The 21,245-nt window shown below is 36.5% G+C and overlaps 1 protein-coding gene across 2 annotated transcripts in view; it reads right to left on the bottom strand.

Moving 5' to 3' along the window:
• Window positions 1-21,245, bottom strand: part of RSF1 (remodeling and spacing factor 1) — a 170,089-nt gene that overhangs the window by 23,199 nt on the left and 125,645 nt on the right. For both annotated transcript variants that reach the window (XM_032639555.1, XM_032639556.1), the window contains exons 6-9: window positions 10,990-12,755; window positions 9,040-9,246; window positions 4,559-4,663; window positions 3,010-3,089 (exon numbers count right to left, since the gene is read on the bottom strand). In XM_032639555.1, coding sequence (XP_032495446.1) covers window positions 3,010-3,089; window positions 4,559-4,663; window positions 9,040-9,246; window positions 10,990-12,755 — 2,158 coding nt within the window. The remainder of the gene's footprint in view (window positions 1-3,009; window positions 3,090-4,558; window positions 4,664-9,039; window positions 9,247-10,989; window positions 12,756-21,245) is intronic.

Genomic DNA, 21,245 nt, shown 5'->3' with positions numbered 1-21,245 from the left:
ACACTCTCAAATTCCTTGTCTCTTTCTCTCCTTCCCTCTGTTATATTACCTGGAAAATTCCAACCCTGATTAAATCCAACTCTCTGCTAGCAAAGCACTAGTAACAGTACTTTGGAAGTACATAGCTATTTTGAATTCCCAATAATTTCTGGCACGAAGTCCAGGAAGGGACATTTACATATCAGCTGAATGGACTTCTGAAACATGAGATTTCACAGAGCATCACAGCTCCAGCTCTATAGACAGTTGCTGGCTAGTTACTAATTACTCACTGACACATCCTTCTTTTCCACCATACCGTAGAGCCACATATCATACACCTCATGTTGATTACATTGCCCAGCATAAAGCAGGTGCTCAATAAATGTTCATTAAATGTTGACTAAAAGAACAAACAAGGGGAAAGATGCTCTAGCGCTATGACATAGACAGTAAGCAAGGCTCTAAGTTGTTAGGATGAATGCTAGAGAAATTATTTCACAGATTTGAAACAGGATGAATAAAAATGCTCACTTTTAAAAAGAGATGAAGTCACCTGTATTTACCGTTAATATATTATTTACTTTAGAAACATACATATTTTGCTATTTAGAACTCCTAATATATACATATATTAGGAGTTATAAATAATGAAAGCTTTGTTAATCAGATTTTTGGGGGAATTCACAAACAACAGTAACAGTTAACTTGCCTTGTTAGAATGGTCTCGTATAGGATTTAGTGTGATGTAAAGGCACAATAACAGATGTCCTCTTAAAGGATGACATTTAAGTAAAGAGGATTACCAAGGATAGAAGAGAAAGTAGATGAACTAGTAAATGGGAGACCAATAATATAAACAAATGTGGCACATTTTAACATAAATTTCTAAAACTGAAAGTATTTCTTAACTGCAGCAGCATATTCTAAAGTGTGTGAGGGAAGAGTAAAATATACGTTCACCAATCTTTCCACATAGAAAATGTACAAGCATCACAGGCCTCCAAAGAATAAACGGATATAATGTGAGTATGAGACAAACTCTTAGTGGTTTACATTCTTGGCTTTTAGAGAGAATCTACTTTCTTCCAAGTCCTTAAAGGGTGAGCCTATTAGCCATCTACACTGCTAAGTCAGATCAGCTTCAGAACATGAACTCATTTCTCAGAAGGGCAAGCAGATTGCAGGAAGACCGAGTCTAATTTTTAATTATGATTTAATTTGAAGCATCCTTAGTTAGATCTTTTCCAGTGTCAAAAATTACGACAGGAGCAGTTCGTACATCAAAATAGTCCTAATAACTATATACAGGACTGTTAGTTCCTAAATATAAAGGTATTTAGACAACCAATTAAAAAAAAAGTACTACTTTTATCTCCTAGTGAACTTCAGCGATAAACTTTGCCTTTAAACTAAGCAGCATACATCATGAACCAAAGAGAGCTCAAGGTGAGCAGTAAAGAGGAAAAAGGATCTAGAAGTTGAACTCATTTTTAAGGTTCAACTTGGCACAAAGTGTGTGGACTATGGAATGAGCAGACTGTCTCAACGCAAACTAAAGTTTTGAGGGGAATACTATGTGACAGGAGGTAAAAGTTAAAGTAGCAGCAAATGAAGGAGCCATCAGGAGACGCTGCTTAGATTTTTCTCAGATGGGCATCAAGTCCTACTGATTAATCCTCTGAAAATTCTCTTCAACCTCTCTACTGTATTATCATGATGACTGCTCTAGTTCAGGCCTCACTGGCTCTCACAGACTTTATTCCAACAGCCTCAACTCTAATTCCTTCTTCTTACTGTTACCAGGGCATTTTTTCTGAAATAAAATTCTGATTATGCACATCCCTCCTTTGATGGCTCCCCCATGCCTCTAGAGAATAATTCAAATTTCCTAGCCAGTTATGCAAAGCTGTTCACAATTTGGCCTCAGTTTCCTTTATAGCTTCATCCCCCACCACTCTTTTACACTCTCTCTGCTTGTACTGTGCTCTTTGCCTGAAATATCCTTTCTCTGCATGTCCACCTATATAACCCCTAGTTATCTTCCAAGGACTTCCCTGATAACCCCAACTCCTAGGAGAACTAAAGTGCTCCTCCACAATGTTCTAGTATTGCTCTAAATATACCTCGATTTGTCTACTTTACTGAATCACTGGTTCATACATCTGCATCCTCTGGCAGAAGGTGAGCTCCAGGTAAGCAAGAGCTTTGTCTTAATTCATCTTTTCTCTTCAGTTTGGAACACAGCAGGAATGAAGGAATGTTTAGCAATAGACTAATCAACAAAGGTACATATAAATATAAGTAAATACAAACTTACTGTCTTGATTTTGAGCCCCCTTTAAAGATTAAGCTCAACTCCAATCTTACCTCCTCCAAGAAGCCTTCTTCAACTGCTTTAGACCACACTGCAGTGGCATATTGAAAAGGGAGGCATTGCTTACAGTCAGTAGGACACAGTTCAGCATTTAAATGCTCTTTATTTCACCAGTGTTAATTCTGCCCACCCAAAGAGATGACATGGGTAACTAAACTGTAGACCAGTTCTTACAGTTTTCTTGTACTCCCTACATACTTAGCTACATATACTCCACAATACTTGGGTCAATACTTATTCAGAGTAGGTTCTGATATACATTTTAGATCAGGGATTGGCAAACTTTTCCTGTAAAAGGACAGATAATAAATTAGGTTTGGGTAATAAGGTCCCTGTTGCAACTACTCAACTCTGCTGCTGTAGTGCAAAAGTAGTCACAGGCAACATATAAACGAATGAGCATGGCTATGTTCCAATAAAACTTTATTTATGGACAATGAAATCAGAATATACAATTTTCATGTGCCATGACATATGATTTTTGGTTTTTTTCTAATCATTTAAAAAAGAAACAACCATTCTTAGCCGGGCCATATTTGGCCCACAGGTCAGAGTGTGCCAAACCCTGCTTTAGACAGACACATTAGTCTATACTGGAAGACAATTCTGAGGTCAAATTCCCAAGTAAAACATTAACACACATATCACAATACCTGCGTTCAGCACGCTCCTTCTTCTTTAAGGCAACATCCAAATCCTGCAATTGTTCCTCTAATTTTTCACACAGTAGTTTCTGAAAAAATAAAACAGATGAGTGTCATTTTACACACCTTTCCACAATCATTTGTCTCTTGCCTATTAGCTACAGATACCATGCTATTGAGAGCTGATAAGGGGCCACGTAGTGAACACTGAAATGTTCCTTATATTTAATTAAATAAAGACATGCTGCTTCAGTTCATCCACTGAACTGAAGATGAGCAGGGTATCTTTAAAGTAACACACATGTTAAAGAAACTTATAGCTTTGCTGAGAAACATGTTCAATGCCTATCTTGCTAGCAGTAATCAATGTTTAAAATAGCATTTGGTTCACTGTATATACATGACAGTGATTAAAAATTTTTTTAAATCCTAAGACATTTTTAAGGAAGAAGGTTTATGTACAATAAAAATACAATGGTGGCAATCACTATTTTTTAAAAAAGAGAATGGAAAAAAATTTACAAAACCATGCCACATGGTTACTGGGTCAAAACACAGCTGAAGAATGTAATTGCTAAAATGATGCTAAGCCAAAAAAATTCCACTTTACTAAGAAATGCAATAAAGGCCATCTTTTTTTTTTTATGGCTGCACTGTGCGGCTTGCGGCATCTTAGTTCCCCAACCAGGGATCGAACCCATGCTCCCTGCAGTGGAAGTGCGGAGTCCTAACCACTGGACTGCCAGGGAAGTCCCAACACCATCATTTTTAAAGTAAAATGAGACTGGGCTTGTGAGAGAAAAGACCTCTTGGATGCAAAAAAAATATCCTGCTCTTCAGTTTTAAAAGGAATCCACCTGAATCGAGATACGAGAGAAACAGAATCCATGTTTCTATTCATAGTAATATTATAATGGTGCATAATTCATAATACCATCTATAAGACTGACAAAAAGAAGGTAGGCAGAAATGAAAGAGAGAATGAAACAAAGGGATAAACAAAAGGAAGAAACTTACTTCTTCCCTTGTATATTATCTTAATTTGGGGGGTTTTTGTGCCTTTAACGAATGTGAGAAAAAAATAAACCAGAGATTATAATTTTACAAAACCCAGAGGTCTTCTAAGAATTGCTTTGGAAAAAAAATAAAGGGAAGAACTAAAAGATACTAATAAAAGGTAGTTGTTTTTTGGGGTTTTTTTTGCGGTACGTGGGCCTCTCACTGTTGTGGCCGCTTCTGTTGCGGAGCACAGGCTCCGGATGCACAGGCTCAGCGGCCATGGCTCACGGGCCCAGCCGCTCTGCGGCATGTGGGATCTTCCCAGACTGGGGCACGAACCCGTGTCCCCTGCATCGGCAGGCAGACTCTCAACCACTGCGCCACCAGGGAAGCCCTAAAAGGTAGTTTTTATCAATAGTCTCTAGTTTCACAGAAATTTAAACAAGAGATGAACAATATCTACAAATTGAAGATTAAAATGTTTAGTGGCTGTCAAGAAATATTAATTTAAACATAAAATCAAAGACTGGAAAAACAAAACTGTGCTGGGTCATCATACATGTTGGCAAGGGGGGCAGAACCATTCTCCATCTGGGATGATCATGAGAGGAGGGCGAAGGCAGGCAGTGTGGTATCCACTGTCACAAGAGTCGCACAGGAGAATCTGAAATAAACCACAGATTAATTGTCAACCTAACTATGACTAATATTCAATGACTCAAGTTAAATAAGGACATTCTATATTTCTTAGCATAAAACTAAGTAATATACTATACTATACTCTTTATCTGCATATAGCATAATAATAAAAAAGCTCTGATAATTAGGATCCTAACACGTCTTTTTTTTTCGGGGGGGGCCTCACTGCACAGCTTGTGGGATGTTAGTTCCCTGACCAGGGATTGAACCTGAGCCCTTGGCAGTGAGAGTGCGGAGTCCTAACCACTGGACCGCCAGGAAACTCCCCTCTAAGATATAATTTTTTTTATTTTATTTTTTTTTCTAATATAATTTTTTAAAAAAAAATTTAGAACCAAAAAAAAAAATGTTAAGCTAATAAATTAAGTGAAAAATAACAAGTCTTTTCTGAACTAGAGTTAAAATCCTTTTTTTGTACGCCATGAGGAATATAATACATTCTTTATAACAGAGTTTTATAGCTGAAGTACCATAAACTTCCCTACCACACACAGGATTTTTAAAATACAAATAATTTCCACTGTAAATAGCATTTCAATTACCTATCTGTAAGAAACATTCATGGCTCCTTTTATTATGTAAATTCAAACATGAGAGGAATGGAACTACACTAAGGACAATTATGTTCAATAAAAAAGCTACGAATAATTAATCTTAAGCTGATTATTTTTTGCTATTCGAGTTTCAGATGACCAGTTCTCTAAAACTTAAAATGGTACACACTCATGAACTTAAAAAAATCATTTATTTTAAAATAATTTTAGATTTATGGAAGAGTTGCCAAGATAGGACACTAACGTTAATATCTTACATAACCATGGTACATTTACCAAAACTTAAGAAATTAACATCAGTATAAAACTATTAACTAAACAACAGACGTTATTCGGACTTCACCAGTTTTTCCACTATTGTCCTTTTTTTGATTCTAGGATCCAACCCAGGATATTACACTGCATTTCATCATCTCTTCTTAATTTCCTCTGATCTGTAACAGTATCTTGGTCTTTCTTTGCTTTCCATGACTTTGACAGTTTTGCAGAGTACTACTCAGATATTATGCAGACTGCCCTCAGTTTGGGTTTGTCTGATGTCTTCTCATGATTAGACTGAAGTTATGGGTTTTGGAGAATACCATAGAGGTGAAATGCCCTGCTCACTACATCATATCTGGGGGTACATGATAGTGTAACAATTTGATAACTTACTGTTCAAATTGTACAATATGACTTATTACTGGTGATATTAACTTTGATCACTTGGTTATAGTAGTGTCTGTTGTTTTTCATCACTGTAAAGTTACTTTTCACTTTCTATACTCTATTCTCATTAAAAGTGATAACTCCAGCCCATACTCACGGGGAAGGGAATTAAGCTCCACTTTCTGAAGAGAGGAGTATCAAAGAATTTGTAGAGATAAGTTAAAATCACCACAGTAATTAATAAATAATTGGGGGGAAGATATGTTGAAGTTATGCTACACCCTGGTTTTCCTTACAGCTTCACCCACTAGTTTTAGGACTCATCAGTGGATCTTGCTGCAATAATTATTACTGGGAATTCCCTGGTGGTCCAGTGGTTAGGACTCTGCGCTTCCACTGCCTGGGACCTGGGTTCGATCCCTGGTCTGGGAACTAAGATCCCACAAGCAAAACAAAACAAAACAATTATTACTGTGGTGTTCTAATGGTGATTTTCTGTTTTCCTCATGCCCTCAACATTTGCTATTTGGAATTCTTCTGTAAAAAAAAAAAAAAAGTCCCTCCCCCATTACCCCATTTTTTTGTTTATTCAATTATTTATTTTTATCGGAATGAACTAATGAATATTATTTTATTCCTTGGGTTATAATCTAAAACAATTATTTAATTTATTGTTCAAATTGTTCTAGCCATTGATATAGTAGGAGTTTTCAAGTTGGCCCCTGTGTGCTTAGGACTCATTTGCATGCTTTTATTTTTTTTTAAAGCACTTCCTTACTTTCTGGTAATACAGGATACTCTAGGCACATCTTATATTTTCCTTGCCCAAGCCTTAGAATCAGCCATTTTCCCCAGAAACACTGGTTCCTTTATTGGAGAATGGTATTTAGAAATCGAGATCTGGGTGCTGAGTGCTCACTGCTCCTGGGTATCCCTGATTCTAAGTTCTCACAGAGGACAGAGCTAGGAAATACATGTATGTATAGTACCCCATGTATATACATATATCTATATTAAAATAAGTATGAGTTCATACTAATAACTCACCATCTAATCCAGCACCACAGGGTTCATTCTAGCCTTCAGCCTTATTTGTAACGCCTTTAACAGTGAGAAAGCTGGCTCCCATTATCTACACTTTATTTATTTGTATATAGTTTCATTTGTATATAGTTATATATAGTTTCTGAATTGCTAACATGTACCATGGGGAGGGTTTAGAGTGGGGGACGGAATGTGCACACATTTTAAAAGTGGAAAACTCCCTTCTCCATTTGCTACCAATAGCCAGAATTCAATTTAAGTTATATTAACATTATACTTCAGTTATGTGATTGATTGCTTACATAGGCATATGTGGACTAACCTGGGCACCTGATTCTATTTATCACATCATTTCTATGTTAAAACATAATCTAAATTTCAAATAACAAAGTTAAAAATAAACTTTTAGAATTCAGTTTATTTCTAAAATGATGATTGTCTCTATTCTTCAAGAAAGGTAAAAACCCATTAAAATAAATACTACTACGTGAGATTTCCAAGCTTCAGGCAATGATCCACTTATTTTCACTAAAACATCTGAAAAACCCGATCGAGTTCTATACTCATCTATGAATTTATTGCTTTTCTGCTGTAAGCTCAAAGAGAACAAGGACCACATCTAATTCACCATCATTTCCCTACCACTTAACACACAACAGCTGCCTAATATTTTTATTTGAGGATTATCCTTAAATATATAGCATAAGAAATCCACCATATTTGGGATCTTCAGTTTCCAATGTCTTTCTCTTTGGCACAATAACCAGCAATGGGATTTTCAGAGCAGTTATTAAGATAACCAAATAAAAATCCTATGTGTGTTCCAAGAAGGGTACAACTTTCTCCATCTCCTGGATGTCATTTCTGCTCACCTCATTTTACTTTTCATTTCTTCACACCCCTTTGTCATTGACGTCTATTGCTGCCCCAGTCAAAATGCATTCTCTCAGTGTAAAAAAATATTAGGAAATGGTAGGGAAAGAACACAAATATTGATTTTTACTTGATTTAGGGGCAGAAAAGACCACTATCTCAATCTTCTCTTTGCCCTTCTCCACACGAAAGTCTTTACCTAACTTTTATAGTTTGATGATCATAAAAATGCTTAGAAGGGTCTTCTCAGTGTACTTTTGACAACTGTTCTTCTCAGAGCTAAAGTTATTCTCTGGGTCTAAGTTACATCTTTTACTTGAACCCTCTGCAACTACTGGGATTTGATGAACTTCACTGATTTGGTTTCCAGATACGATTTTCACATGTAGGAAGAAAACAGCTTTACCCCAGCACACAACAGATTATCAGGAACTGTGCTTGGCAACTTTACATAACTTATTTCTGCTCCCATACAACTCAACCTATGTGGAAGTTTCTTTCTTTATGTCTCTTTCTGCTTAATAGGTGGACCTTGCTTTTAAAGTCAAATCTATTCAAAAGAACAGAACGGTTGCATAGAATTGAGCATAACAAGAGTGTTTCCTCAATAGGTTCTTTAGAAAGCACTTATGAACTGCAAAAATACATATATAGGTTAGGAACTGGTTTTCCTGATTTAGGCAGTCTTTGAAGAACTTACTTCCTAAATAAGGAAGTCCCGTGTAAATCTGTCACTATTTTTCTGAATATATCTAGTCTATAATTATCCTCTTAAAATTTTTTTTACAACTGTCCACTTTCTAAAGTTTAAAGCCCTACTAGGTTACTACTTGACTTACATGTTTTTACAGAAAGGCAACAGGCCCTTCAGGTCTTACTTATTTAAAGCTGCCACTTCAGAAATATCATTATAAAGTGACTTAAAGGAAAAGAAGAAAACTTTAAAGGAAAAAAACAGAATAGAAATATTTGAATAAACTAATTGATCTGTGAGAAGAGATTAGAAGTGCATGCTTAAGTAGAGGAAATATCAATATAAAGCCAGGTAAGAATGAAAGCAAGATCCTAATCCTCCCTAGAGTTGGGTTATTATCTGAGAAACAGAAATAAAGGCTATTTTGCACACACAAAACTGAAATCATGATCAAACCCAGAAGTTAGGCTGCTTCACACCACAGCATGCCAATCATCTGAATACTGTCCATTTAGATCAGGTACATACTAGTTCAGGATGGTTTGGAAGGCCACATTTTTTGCATGGTTCATCATCATCTGCTAGGATGGCGTCTTCACTTTCCTTTTCTTCCTCCTCTTCCGAAGCTGCAGATGATTTTTCACTGTCAGACCCTTCACTTTCATCATTGCTGGAATATTTCCACCTGCCACGTGTTCGAGAACCAGTCCATCGAACTTTGCCTTTGGGTTTTACCTTGTATAAAATAAAACATTAGGATAATCTGATGTAGTAAGAATGTTAAAAAAACACACTTCTGATTACATGTGCATTGTAGAATATTTAGTGAATACACAAAGAAGAAAAGAAAAATTATTGTGGCTTCATCCACAGATATACCTACTATTAAAGTTGGGTATATATTTCCATTAATTTTTTCTACTCTTTGGAAGGGAGAATTATAATGAACATCTGTCTCATAACTATTTTCCCTAGTTATAAAATAGTCTCCTAACATCGTGTGTGTGTGTGTATATATATGTATAAGCCATCACATAGCTATATTTATCTAATCCACTACTAGACAGACATTTAGGTAGTTTTCCATTTTTCACTTTCATAAACAGTGTATCCTTGCAAATACAAACTTTTACACACACTTCTGTGGTTAAGATAAATTCCTCAAAGAGGATTCTGGGTCAAAGATCACGCACTTTTCAAAGGCTCTATAATAGAGCGATGACTATATTGTTACATAAAAAATTTAATTCCCGTATTAGTGATGAATTTAAAAAATTTAATAGGTCAAAAATGCATACAAAAATCCTGACAAACTTAAAAAATATTATTCAGAGAATAACTTTATAATGTTGGGAACTGCTTTTTATTGGCTGGCTTCACAATATTTTAAGTCATATTTCTGTTCACTCCTACACTTTAAGTCCCCACCAAAGACCAAAATAATTCTAACAACAAAAGGGGAAATTTTTTTTAAGTAAAAATTTAAAAATTTAGTATTTCAGGAGACAAAGGATCACTTGCAATTAAGAACAATCTGACCACTTAAATACATCAAAAACAAAAGTAGCACTTTTAATTACAACAAACTCCCATAGACTAGCCAAAGACTTGTACTAGATTTTGCTTAAAATAAGAGGGTCATAGAAAAAAAAAATTCTGGCTCTATGACTAATGATTAAAATGGGGACACAGAGGCACCCTCAAACACTGGCAATGAGAAGGTACATTAACTGGGCCTTTTTTGGAGGGCAATATAGAGAAAGCCATCAGAACTTAAAACACATATGCCCCTTGACCCAGCAATTCCAATTCTAGGGGTCTATTCTAAAGAAATACTCACTCATGTCCAAAAGGATCTTCAATGCAGCACTGCCTGTAATAGTGAAAAATTGGAAACGACCTAAATGTCAATCAAGCAGGGAGTGGTTAAATAAACTGAGGTACACCCACACTATGGAATACTACGTGGCTGCCAATAACCAAAAAGTAGACTATGTCTGCTGATATGTAGAGTTCAGACACACACTGTTAAGTGAAAAGCTCATAGAAAAATAATTTGATTCGATCCATTTTTTAAAAGAATGGGAAGTATTTACGAACATGGACATGAATATATGGAAAAAGGACTGCAAAGAGATGAAGCCCAAACTGTTAATAGTGTTTCTAAGGAATTTTCATTTTTCAATCATACAGGTTAGGTATTACTTGGATAGTTTACAATACAGAGAATATATTTCTATATTGCCTATAATAGAGAAAAAGTTTAAAAGATGACAAGATTATACAGTCTGAAATTTAATGTCTGGAGATAACTACTAAGAAAAAACATCTCAGATATAGGAAGAGAGGCTTTTTTGTGGTGGTTGTTCTTTTAGTTATCTTTGAATGAGCTAATTTAGCCAAAAGCAAACAGCTTACAAACACTCAGAGCCAAGTATTTCTAAGAAAAATTAAAACTCAGAGTAGAAGAAATTTTACCTTGGTTACTTTAGAATTTGTATCCTTCTCTGTTTTTTTCAAATTTTCTTTTTTCTCAGTTTTTTGCAAAGCTGCTGACTCTTCTTCCACTTCATCTTCTCCTTCCCCTCTTTTTTTATCAGCTTTCTGATCTCTGATTTCAGCTACTTTTGCTGTGGGTCTAGATATTCTTGGAGACCTCCTTAAAGTACGACCCACATTTGTTTTCTCTTCTTCCTTTTCTGTCTTCTCTTGCTTGGTTTCTGGCTCTAGAATTTTGGGAGGAGAATCTGGCTTCTTCTTCCGACTGGATATCCTAATTGTTAATTTGATACCCTCTTTCTGCCTTTCAGAGGTTATTTCTGTGTTCTCTGAGGCAGTGGTTTCTTCTTCAGGAATCAACTTATATTTAAATTTGCTTTTTTGCATAGAACCCTTTGTCTCAGAAGGATCACCTGTGCCAGAGGTCTGGGCATTGTCCAGATCATCCACTTCTACCTTTGTGGATTCAGCATCCACTTTTAAAATTTCTGCGTCTATTTTCTCCAAAGACTGACCTTCAGTGGAACTGCTATTCTGACACTCTACCACTTCTTTTTCTGAGGCTAGTTTCTCACAGTGGACAGTCACGTTAGACGATGGAGAAGTTTCAGCTGTCTCAGGAAACCCTGCGTTTACTGATTCTACAGTACTCTTTGGAACCTCCTCTGGTATCGGACTCAATCTTTGTGTGTCTTTATCAAGAAAAGTCTTTTTGGACTTCTCTAACTTTTCAAGACATTCTAGGACTGGTAGGCGCTTATCCTTCTTACTTTTGGGAGACCTCTCTTCAATTCTCATGCTACAGGATTCAGCGGTACATAAAGCAGTTTTTAAAGAGAGATCCTTTGCTATTTCAGAAGTCTCAAGAGGAGTTTCCATTTCTGGAGGACCAGTTTCCTCTATGTGCCCTTTGTGACTCTGTGTCTCTAAGGCTGATATTGAACTATCTGCATCTTTCCCTAAAGTGACCACTTCTTTCTCAAGATCACCTATTTTCATACTCGTTATGACAGAATTTAAAGACTCTGCTCCATTTCCCTCCATGATGACACTTCTGTCCTTAGAGGGGCTACAGCTATCTTCCTTTGTATCATAAAACTTCATCTCCATCTGTTCTGTCTTAAAATTTGGAGTTACCCTTTCATCACTAACTTCTCCATTTACCAGCTGTTTCCCTTCATGACCAAAAGTAGTGATTGTAGAGATCCTTTTACAAGTCTCTTCCTCTTGTTTTATTTCATCTTTCAAAAACTCTTTTGTTGGAGTAACTGATTTACACAAAGGTCCTTTGATTGGACTGTCAAAATCATCACTCAGTTTAATTTCTCGTTTTTTTAGTGGTATCTTGGCCTGCTGGTCATTTTTAAGTTTCTCGGTTTCTTCAGTAGACTTCTCAGTGATTTCTTGAGAAGATTTAACATTGCCAGCAAAATCTAGCCTCTCAGGCTCTGGCTTCTCCATGCTACCTTTGATATCTCTAGGATCTGCTCTACATTCCTTCACTTCGACTTTTACGGGTTTGACATTTTCCTTGAAGGAATCACTTTCTTCTTTGATAATCTTTTTTTCTTCGCTTTCTGGCAAAGGTTTTTCTAGCTTCACTATGACAGGCAATTTTACAAGTTCCTTTTCATCTTCTTTTTCTATTTTCACAGTAGCCTCTTCTAGAGCATTGGGTGTGGAACAGTTTTCTGAATCTACTCGCTGCTCTTCACTTTTCATCTTTTCACTTTCCTTCCGTTGCTCTAAAAATCAGAAAACGTTCACATGAATCTAAGCATTCGAGATTATAAAATATATAAGGCAAAACATAAAATATATTTCCATTCGAAGTTTCTCTCTTAAAAGAGGTGGCTTCTGTCACTGGACATCTGACAATAAAAAATAAAATCACACAGTAAAGAAAATTACCAAACTCTGAAGTACAACTTCTAGATATTAAAAAAACTATTATTTAGAAAAACTCAGGTTTCTGCTTTATACTTTTAGCTTCAATGTTCTCAATGAAATGTAAATATTTATGCATCTCAAATAATTTATTCAAGCTCCAGTGATGGCTCAAAAATATGAAACTAAGAATATATCATAAAACATTTCCAAAAGACCATATTTGTTTTAAAACCTGACAACTGTTCTTCTTTGCAAGTCACTGAGCACTTCATTTAACTTCATTTAACTGAGGTAACATGAGCAAGGCAGTGGGAAAATGTTTTATGTTTTATCAGGTTATAAAAGTAACAATTCTGTACAGAAAATGAAAAACAGAGAAACAAAAAACATGCCCATAATCCAAATACTCAGAGGCAATCACTATTAATATTGTATTTTAGGTTACTTCCTTCTAGTCTTATATATTTTTGAGAACACCGGGATCATGCTGCCCCATTTTTCTCACTGAAACATTAGCATTTTCTTATGATATTAAATGCCTTTACAGAAATTGGACTTAATTATGTAACATCCCTCAATATGGTTATATTACAGTTTACTTTATCAAATGCCATTACTGAACATTTCAGAAGTTAGTATTTTATAAGGAAACTGTGTTTATCTGTCAACTCCTCTTTTTACCTTATCGGCTATATATTTCCAACTTTCATGGAGTATCTAATAGTGCAAATTTAAATATAACAAAAGTATGGGGCTTCCCTGGTGACGCAGTGGTTAAGAATCTGCCTGCCAATTCAGGGGACACAGGTTCGAGCCCTGGTCCGGGAAGATCCTACATGCCATGGAGCAACTAAGCCCGTGCACCACAACTACTGAGCCTGTGCTCTACAGCCCGCGTGCCACAACTACTAAAGCCAGTGCGCCTAGAGCCTGAGCTCCACAACGAGAGAGGCCACTGCAATGAGAAGCCCACACACTGCAATGAAGAGTAGCTCCCGCGCACCACAACTAAAAGAAAGCCCGCGCTCAGCAACGAGGACCCGACGCAGCCAATAATAAAATAAATAAATTTATTAAAAATAAATAAATAAATATAACAAGAGTCATGTTTAGTAACTATCATAAATCTTTGAATGGAATTACAGAGAATGCATATACACTTTAAACTTGTGCTCAGGGAATCTGAGCAGTGTTTTCAGAATTCTTTAACTACTAATTTTACCTAAATTTTCCTCACCCTATCCTTGCAACTGAAAAACCTCACTTCTTAATGAAGTTTTACCAAGATAGGAATTAAAAACTTTTTTATGAACAGATTCTTGCCAAGTTGATACACCAGAGTTTCAACGTTTTCGTGGGAATAAAATGTAATAGACAGAAGTGAGATGAAGTAGGACATATTCTTTAAACTGAGAATTCAACATTTCTTTTAAAAAGTTAAGTACTTTTTTTTTAAGTTAAGTACTTTTATTACAAACCACCATTTCTTTTATGTTCAATCATACTGCAAATAAAAAATTCAAGAACCACTGATAACTACCGAGAACCTGATATTAGAGTATTGTGCCTCCCTCTTTAACTGTCATATACTTATTTAACATATGCATGTCACTAAGAAAATTAAAGACATGGCAGAAATTACATAGTTTGAATGTCTTCCCTTTCCCATTGATTAAGTAGGTTTAGTAAATTCCTATTCATTGAAATTGGTTAATGTATCAGGAAGTCTAATTAAATAAATATCTTGGTTAACAATTAAAATACAGATTACCATCTTTATAAATAACTTTAGCCTAATACAAAGAGTATACTAAACACAATTTCATAGTTTTTCTATATATTTTGGTTCAAAAAGCAACTCAGGGGCTTCCCTGGTGGTGCAGTGGTTGAGAGTCCGCCTGCCGATGCAGGGGACACGGGTTCGTGCCCCGGTCGAGGAAGATCCCACATGCTGCGGAGCAGCTAGGCTCGTGAGCCATGGCCGCTAAGCCTGCGCATCCGGAGCCTGTGCTCCACAACGGGAGAGGCCCGCGTACCGCCAAAAAAAAAAGCAACCCAGGATTCTCACTGTGACATCCACCCAAGCTAAAATGACACATTGCTTTTCGGGTGGTGAATGAATAAGTCCTTTAAACTGATTTTGATTTGAGTAACAACGTGGCAAAATAAAATGAAGAGTAACATTAGTTTCAAGACTCCTAGGTTCAGTAATCCTAATTCAGCTAGTGGTGTATCTTTAGATATGTCACAAACTCTCTGATCCTCATTCCTTCATGTATATATAAATAAAGCAGCTGGACTAAGTGACCTCAACAATTATTCTTCACTGGCTTATATTTCTCTTAACCCCAAAATATTCAATATTTTTTTTGGCTTAGCTCTTATAAGAGAAAAACATAACAACAATTATATCTCTAGCTCCTGTAGATCACATGGATGTATCCCTAAAACCGAAGACACAAAAACCATGACATGAAATGAAATTTTAAGCACAATCATAATTGGTAAAAAGGTCATTCAGTTATACAAGCATTTCTAACAAGTTCTGTCAAAAGGAAACTAACTATAAAGGAAGATGCAAATAAGTTTAAGAGACATGAAATTTGAAGTAACAAGATTCAAGGAAAAATTCACCTCTAAAATCACAATGCAACAGCAACATTGCTTGACAAACTTAAGGTGATTCAAGACAAGTGTTACTTACTGTGGGTTTTTAAAGCATATTTACTCAACAATTATCTATTAATCACCTATTATGGGCTTTCCCACCCATCCCAATCACTATGTAATGAAACACTGAATGTCTATGTAAGTTAACACTGAAGGACATTGCTAGTTACCTATCCAGTATCAATCTCCTCTTCTTTCTTACTACTACAACTCTAATTTTGTTCAAGAAAGTACTTGCCTCTTCAGATACCTTATAGCTAAGGGTCATGTGAACCAATTCTGGCCAATGAGATGCATGAGGAAATCTGGGTGAGACTTACAAAGTTCAGTTGACCTATGCCTTCTGCCTCTTCCCCTGCTTTTTTTTTTGTGGTACACGGGCCCCTCACTGTTGTGGCCTCTCCCGTTGCGGAGCACAGGCTCTGGACGTGCAGGCTCAGCGGCCATGGCTCACGGGCCTAGCCGCTCCACGGCATGTGGGATCTTCCCGGACCGGGGCACGAACCCGTGTCCCCTGCATCGGCAGGTGGACTCTCAACCACTGCGCCACCAGGGAAGCCCTCCCCTGCTTTTTGTCCAGAGGCTGCACACAATATCTGGAGAGGGAACAATCAAAGCCACATGCTAAGGATGGCAGATTAGGAAGGGTACTTGACGGCTTCATGGAGCTGCTGAACCAGACCTGACCTGCTTACCACATGACTTTTTATTACAAGAAAAAAATTTAACTCACACTTGTCAGAATGGCCATCATCAAAAAGAACACAAACAAATGCTGGTGAGGATGTGAAGAAAAGGGAACCCTCATACACTGCTGGTGGGAAAGTAAACTGGTGCAACCACTGTGCAAAACAGGATGGAGGTTTCTCAAAAAACTAAAAGTAGAAATACCATATGACTCAGCAGTTCCACTCCTGGGTATATATATCTAAAAGAAACAACAACACTAATCTGAAAAGGTACATGCACCCAATGTCCACAGCAGCATTATTTACAATTGCCACGGTATGGAAGTAACGTAAGTGTCCATGAACAGATGAATGGATAAAGAAGATGTGGTAGATACATGCAATGGAATACTACTCAGCCATAAAAAAGAATGAAAGCTTGCCATTTGCAGCAACACAGATGGACTTGGAGGGCATTATGCTAAGTGAAATAAGTCAGACAGAGAAAGACAAATACTGTATGATATCACATATATGTGGAATCTAAAAAATAAACATATAGCATTATTGATATATATCAATAAATTTAAAAATCTTTTATTTTATGTTGGAATATAGTTGATTTACAATGTTGTGTTAGATTCAATGTACAGCAAAGTGGTTCAGTAATACATACACATATATCTATTCTTTTCCAGATTTTTTTCCCATTTAGGTTATTTTAGAATATTGAGATCCATGTGCTATACAGTAGATCCCTACTGATTATCTATTTTATATATAGTAGTGTGTATATGTTAATCCCAAACTCCTAATTTATTCCCCTCCCCCACCTTTCCCCTCTGGTAACCAGAAGTTTGTTTGTGAGTCTGTTTCTGTTTTTTAAATAAGTTCATTTGTATCACTTTTTTTTTTTTTTTTGGTGTTACACGGGCCTCTCACTGTCGTGGCCTCTCCCATTGTGGAGCACAGTCTCCAGACGTGCAGGTTCAGTGACCATGGCTCACGGGCCCAGCTGCTCCGTGGCATGTGGAATCTTCCCGGACTGGGGCACGAACCCGTGTCCCCTGCATCGGCAGGTGGATTCTCAACCACTGCGCCACCAGGGAAGCCCTCACTTTTTTTTAGATTCCACATATCAGTGATATCATATGATATTTGATCTTTCACTGTCCAACTTACTTCACTTAGTATGATAATCTTTAGGTCCATCCATGTTGCTGCAAATGGCATTATTTCATTCTTTTTGTGGCTGAGTAATATTCCATTATATATATATATATATATCACATCTTCTTTATCCATTCATCTGTTGACGGACATTTAGGTTGCTTCCACGTCCTGGCTATTGTAAATAATGCTGCTATGAACACTGGGGGGCATGTATCTTTTTGAATTACGGTTTTCTCCTAATTTATGCGCAGGAGTGGGACTGCTGGATCATATGGTAGCCCTATTTTTACTTTTTTAAAGGAAACTCCATACTGTTCTCCCTAGTGGCTGTACCAATTCACATTCCCACCAACAGTGCAGAAGGGTTCCCTTCTCTCCACACCCTCTCCAGTATTTACTGTTTGTAGACTTTTTGATGATGGCCATTCTGACTGTGTGCGGTGATACCTCATTGTAGTTTTGATTTGTGTTTCTCTAACACTTAGCGGTGTTAAGCATCTTTTCATGTGCTTTTTGGCCATCTGTATGTCTTCTTTAGAGAAATGTCCCTTTAGATCTTCTGCCCATTTTCTGATTGGGTTATTTGTTGTTTGTTTTTTTTGATATTGAGCTGCATGAGCTAAGTGTATATTTGGAGATTAATCCCTTGTTGGCTGCATCATTTGCAAATATTTTTTCCCATTCTGTGGGTTGTCTTTCCGTATTGTTTATGGTTTCCTTTGCTGTGCAAAATCTTTTAAGTTTAATTAGGTCCCATTTGTTTATTTTTGTTTTTGTTTTGGCCACACCCATGGCATGTGGGACCTTAATTCCCTGACCAGGGATCGAATCCATACCCCCTGCAGTGGAAGCAGAGTCTTAAGCATTAGACTGCCAGGGAAGTCCCTGTTTTTATTTTTGTTACTCTAGGAGGTGGATCCAAAAATATACTGCTGGATTTATGTCAAAGAGTGCTCTGCCTATGTTTTCCTCCAACAGTTATATAGTTTCCGGTCTTACACTTAGGTCTTCAATCCATTTTGAGTTTATTTTTGTGTATGGTGTTACAGAATGTTCTAACTTCATTCTTTTACATGTAGCTGTCCAGCTTTCCCAGCACCACTTGTTGAAGAGACTGTCTTTCTCCATGGTATATTCTTGCCTTCCTTGTGGTAGATTAATTGGCCATAGGTGCGTGGGCTTATTTCTGGGCTTTCTATCCTGTTCCATTGATCTGTATTTCTGTTTTTGTGCCAGTACTATACTGTTTTGCTGACTGCAGCTTTATAGTATAGTCTGAAGTCAGGGAGCCTGATTCCTCCAGCTCTATTTTTCTTTCTCAAGATTGCTTTGGCTATTCGGGTCTTTTGTGTTTCCATACAAATTTAAAAACTTTTTTGTTCTAGTTCTGTTAAAAATGCCATTGGTAATTTGATAGAGATTACACTGAATCTGTAGATTGCCTTGGGTAGTACAGTCATTTTGAGAAAATTGATTCTTTCAATCCAGGAATATGGCATATCTTTCCATCTGTTTTGCATCATCTTCGATTTCTTTCATCAGTGTCTTACCATTTTCAGAGTACAGGTCTTTTGCCTCCTTAGGTAGGTTTATTCCTATGTATTTTATTCTTTTTGATGTGATGGTAAACGGGATTGTTTCCTTAAATTCTCTTTCTGATCTTTCATTGTTAGTGTACAGAAATGCAACAGTTTTATGTGTATTCATTAATGAGCTCTAGTAGTTTTCTGGGCTCAAAATATTGAAATCATCATATGATATTACCAACATGCATTTAATGGACAAATAATAGGAGCTGCCTTCACTAAAACATCAGTACTATCATTTTATTGCATGTTAAAGGGATACGAACTGGTGCCAATCCTTTTGTAACTTATTTAAAAATTGATGACATCAACATGGTTGATATCTGCCAAAAAGGTATCAAGAAGTTGCTTATAATTAAGTATAACAAAATAAAGCCACAGGGCACTTCCCTGGTACTCCAGTGGTTAAGACTCCACGTTCCCAATGCAGGGGGCCTGGGTTCAGTCCCTGGTCAGGGAATTAGATCCCACATGCCACAACTAACGATCCCACATGCCACAACAAAGATCCCACGTGCCTCAACTAAAAGATCCTGCATGCCGCAACTAAAAAAAAAAAGATCCCACATGCTGCAATGAAGACCCCACGTGCCACAACTAAGACCCAGCGCAGCCAAATAAATAAATAAATAAAAATTTAAAAAGTAAAGCCACCCACAGAAAACAAATGAACCACTTAATAAATTATTAGAAGGCAAACAGGAAATAGAACCCTCTCAGCACCCGAAAAGCCACACACAAGCCTTTTCCCAATAGTAATTCCCTCTTTAACAAGTATAACTATTACCTTGACTTTTATATTAATCACTTCCTTATTTTGCTTTATAGTTTAGTTTTACCTTTTATTCTCTCTTTTAGGTCTCTTTAACCTACTATTGTTCCTCCATCCTTTATTTTTTTTGCAATTTATTTGAGTCACCAAATCAAGTAATTTGATGGTGACTCAATTCTATAATTTCTGGATTTTGCTGACTGCATTCCCATATTCCTCTGTCCTTTTTTCCCCTGTAAATCGTCACTTTAATCTATAGTCTGCATCAGATTCAGGTTCAATTTCTGTGGCAAAACTACTTCAGTGGTGGTATGTTCTTTATCAAGAGGCATTAATGTGTGATCATCTCTTTTTGTGATGTTAAGAGATGTTAATGCTGAGTATCTAAAACCTTTTCTTATTAGGGATTACAAAATGATATTCCCATCTGTCAATCTTCCATCTGTGATTATAAACCCTATAAAAATAAACTTTACTAATTTATTATTTTGTTATACAGTGGTACAGTTAATACTGGAAAGTCAGGATTAAAGTTAAATTCTTTTTATTTATTTAACAATTTTCAAAATAATAATTTGGTCTCCACTGGCATCCTCCAAAGGTAACCAGTTTTTCTATTAGTATTATGATGAAGTCATGGATTTAAGACATATTCAATGTGTTTTAATCCACTACGGTTATTATCCTTGTGATGCTTAAATTGTCCCATCTTAGACAATGGAAACCTTTTTAAGTTGGCTCTTGAGTCTTTCTGAAATGACTTTGATACAGTCCACACTACTTGGAATGACAGGACGTTTCTTGGCTCATTATGCCCCAGAACTGGAATCAGCCACTTTTCCAAGATGCCTTGGTTTACTTTAATGGGAAACTGTATTTCAAGACCACGATCTGGGTGCTAAAGGATGCTCACTGCTACTGGGTTGGCCATTGTTTTTAAGTCTTTTCAGTGGACAGAGCTAGAAAATAATAAAATTAACCCATGAGTTCATAATGATAGTTGTTTTCCTTAACTTTTCTGTCTTACATCTTATTTCTTTTTCCTACACTGAGAATCTTGGTTTTCAAGGACACCACAGATGATATAATTAGAATATCAGTTACTTTTTCCTCATATTATGCACGTTTCAGAATAACAATGACACCAGCATCACCAAAGTGATTTAATGAAAGGTTCACAAGTTTTTGCATGTACTCTTCCCATTCTTTCTCCGTTTTGTCTTACTATAGCTCCACTGTGAAAACACACAGCCATTAAAGACTACATGTTCTCTATATCTGTCATTTAGATTTAGTTACATGTAACTACCAAGTTAATGCTCACCCAACATTCTTTTTTAAATATTTATTTTGAAATAATTTTAGACATATAGATGTGTTACAAAAATAGTTCAAGTACATCGTCACCCTGTTTCCCCTAAGTTAACAACTTACATACTCACAGCACAATTATCAAAACCAGGAAATTAACATTAG

The sequence above is a fragment of the Phocoena sinus genome, chromosome 8, assembly GCF_008692025.1.
Source record: "Phocoena sinus isolate mPhoSin1 chromosome 8, mPhoSin1.pri, whole genome shotgun sequence".
NCBI classification, from domain to species: Eukaryota; Metazoa; Chordata; class Mammalia; order Artiodactyla; family Phocoenidae; genus Phocoena; species Phocoena sinus.
This window is presented reverse-complemented; position numbering and strand designations above follow the sequence as displayed.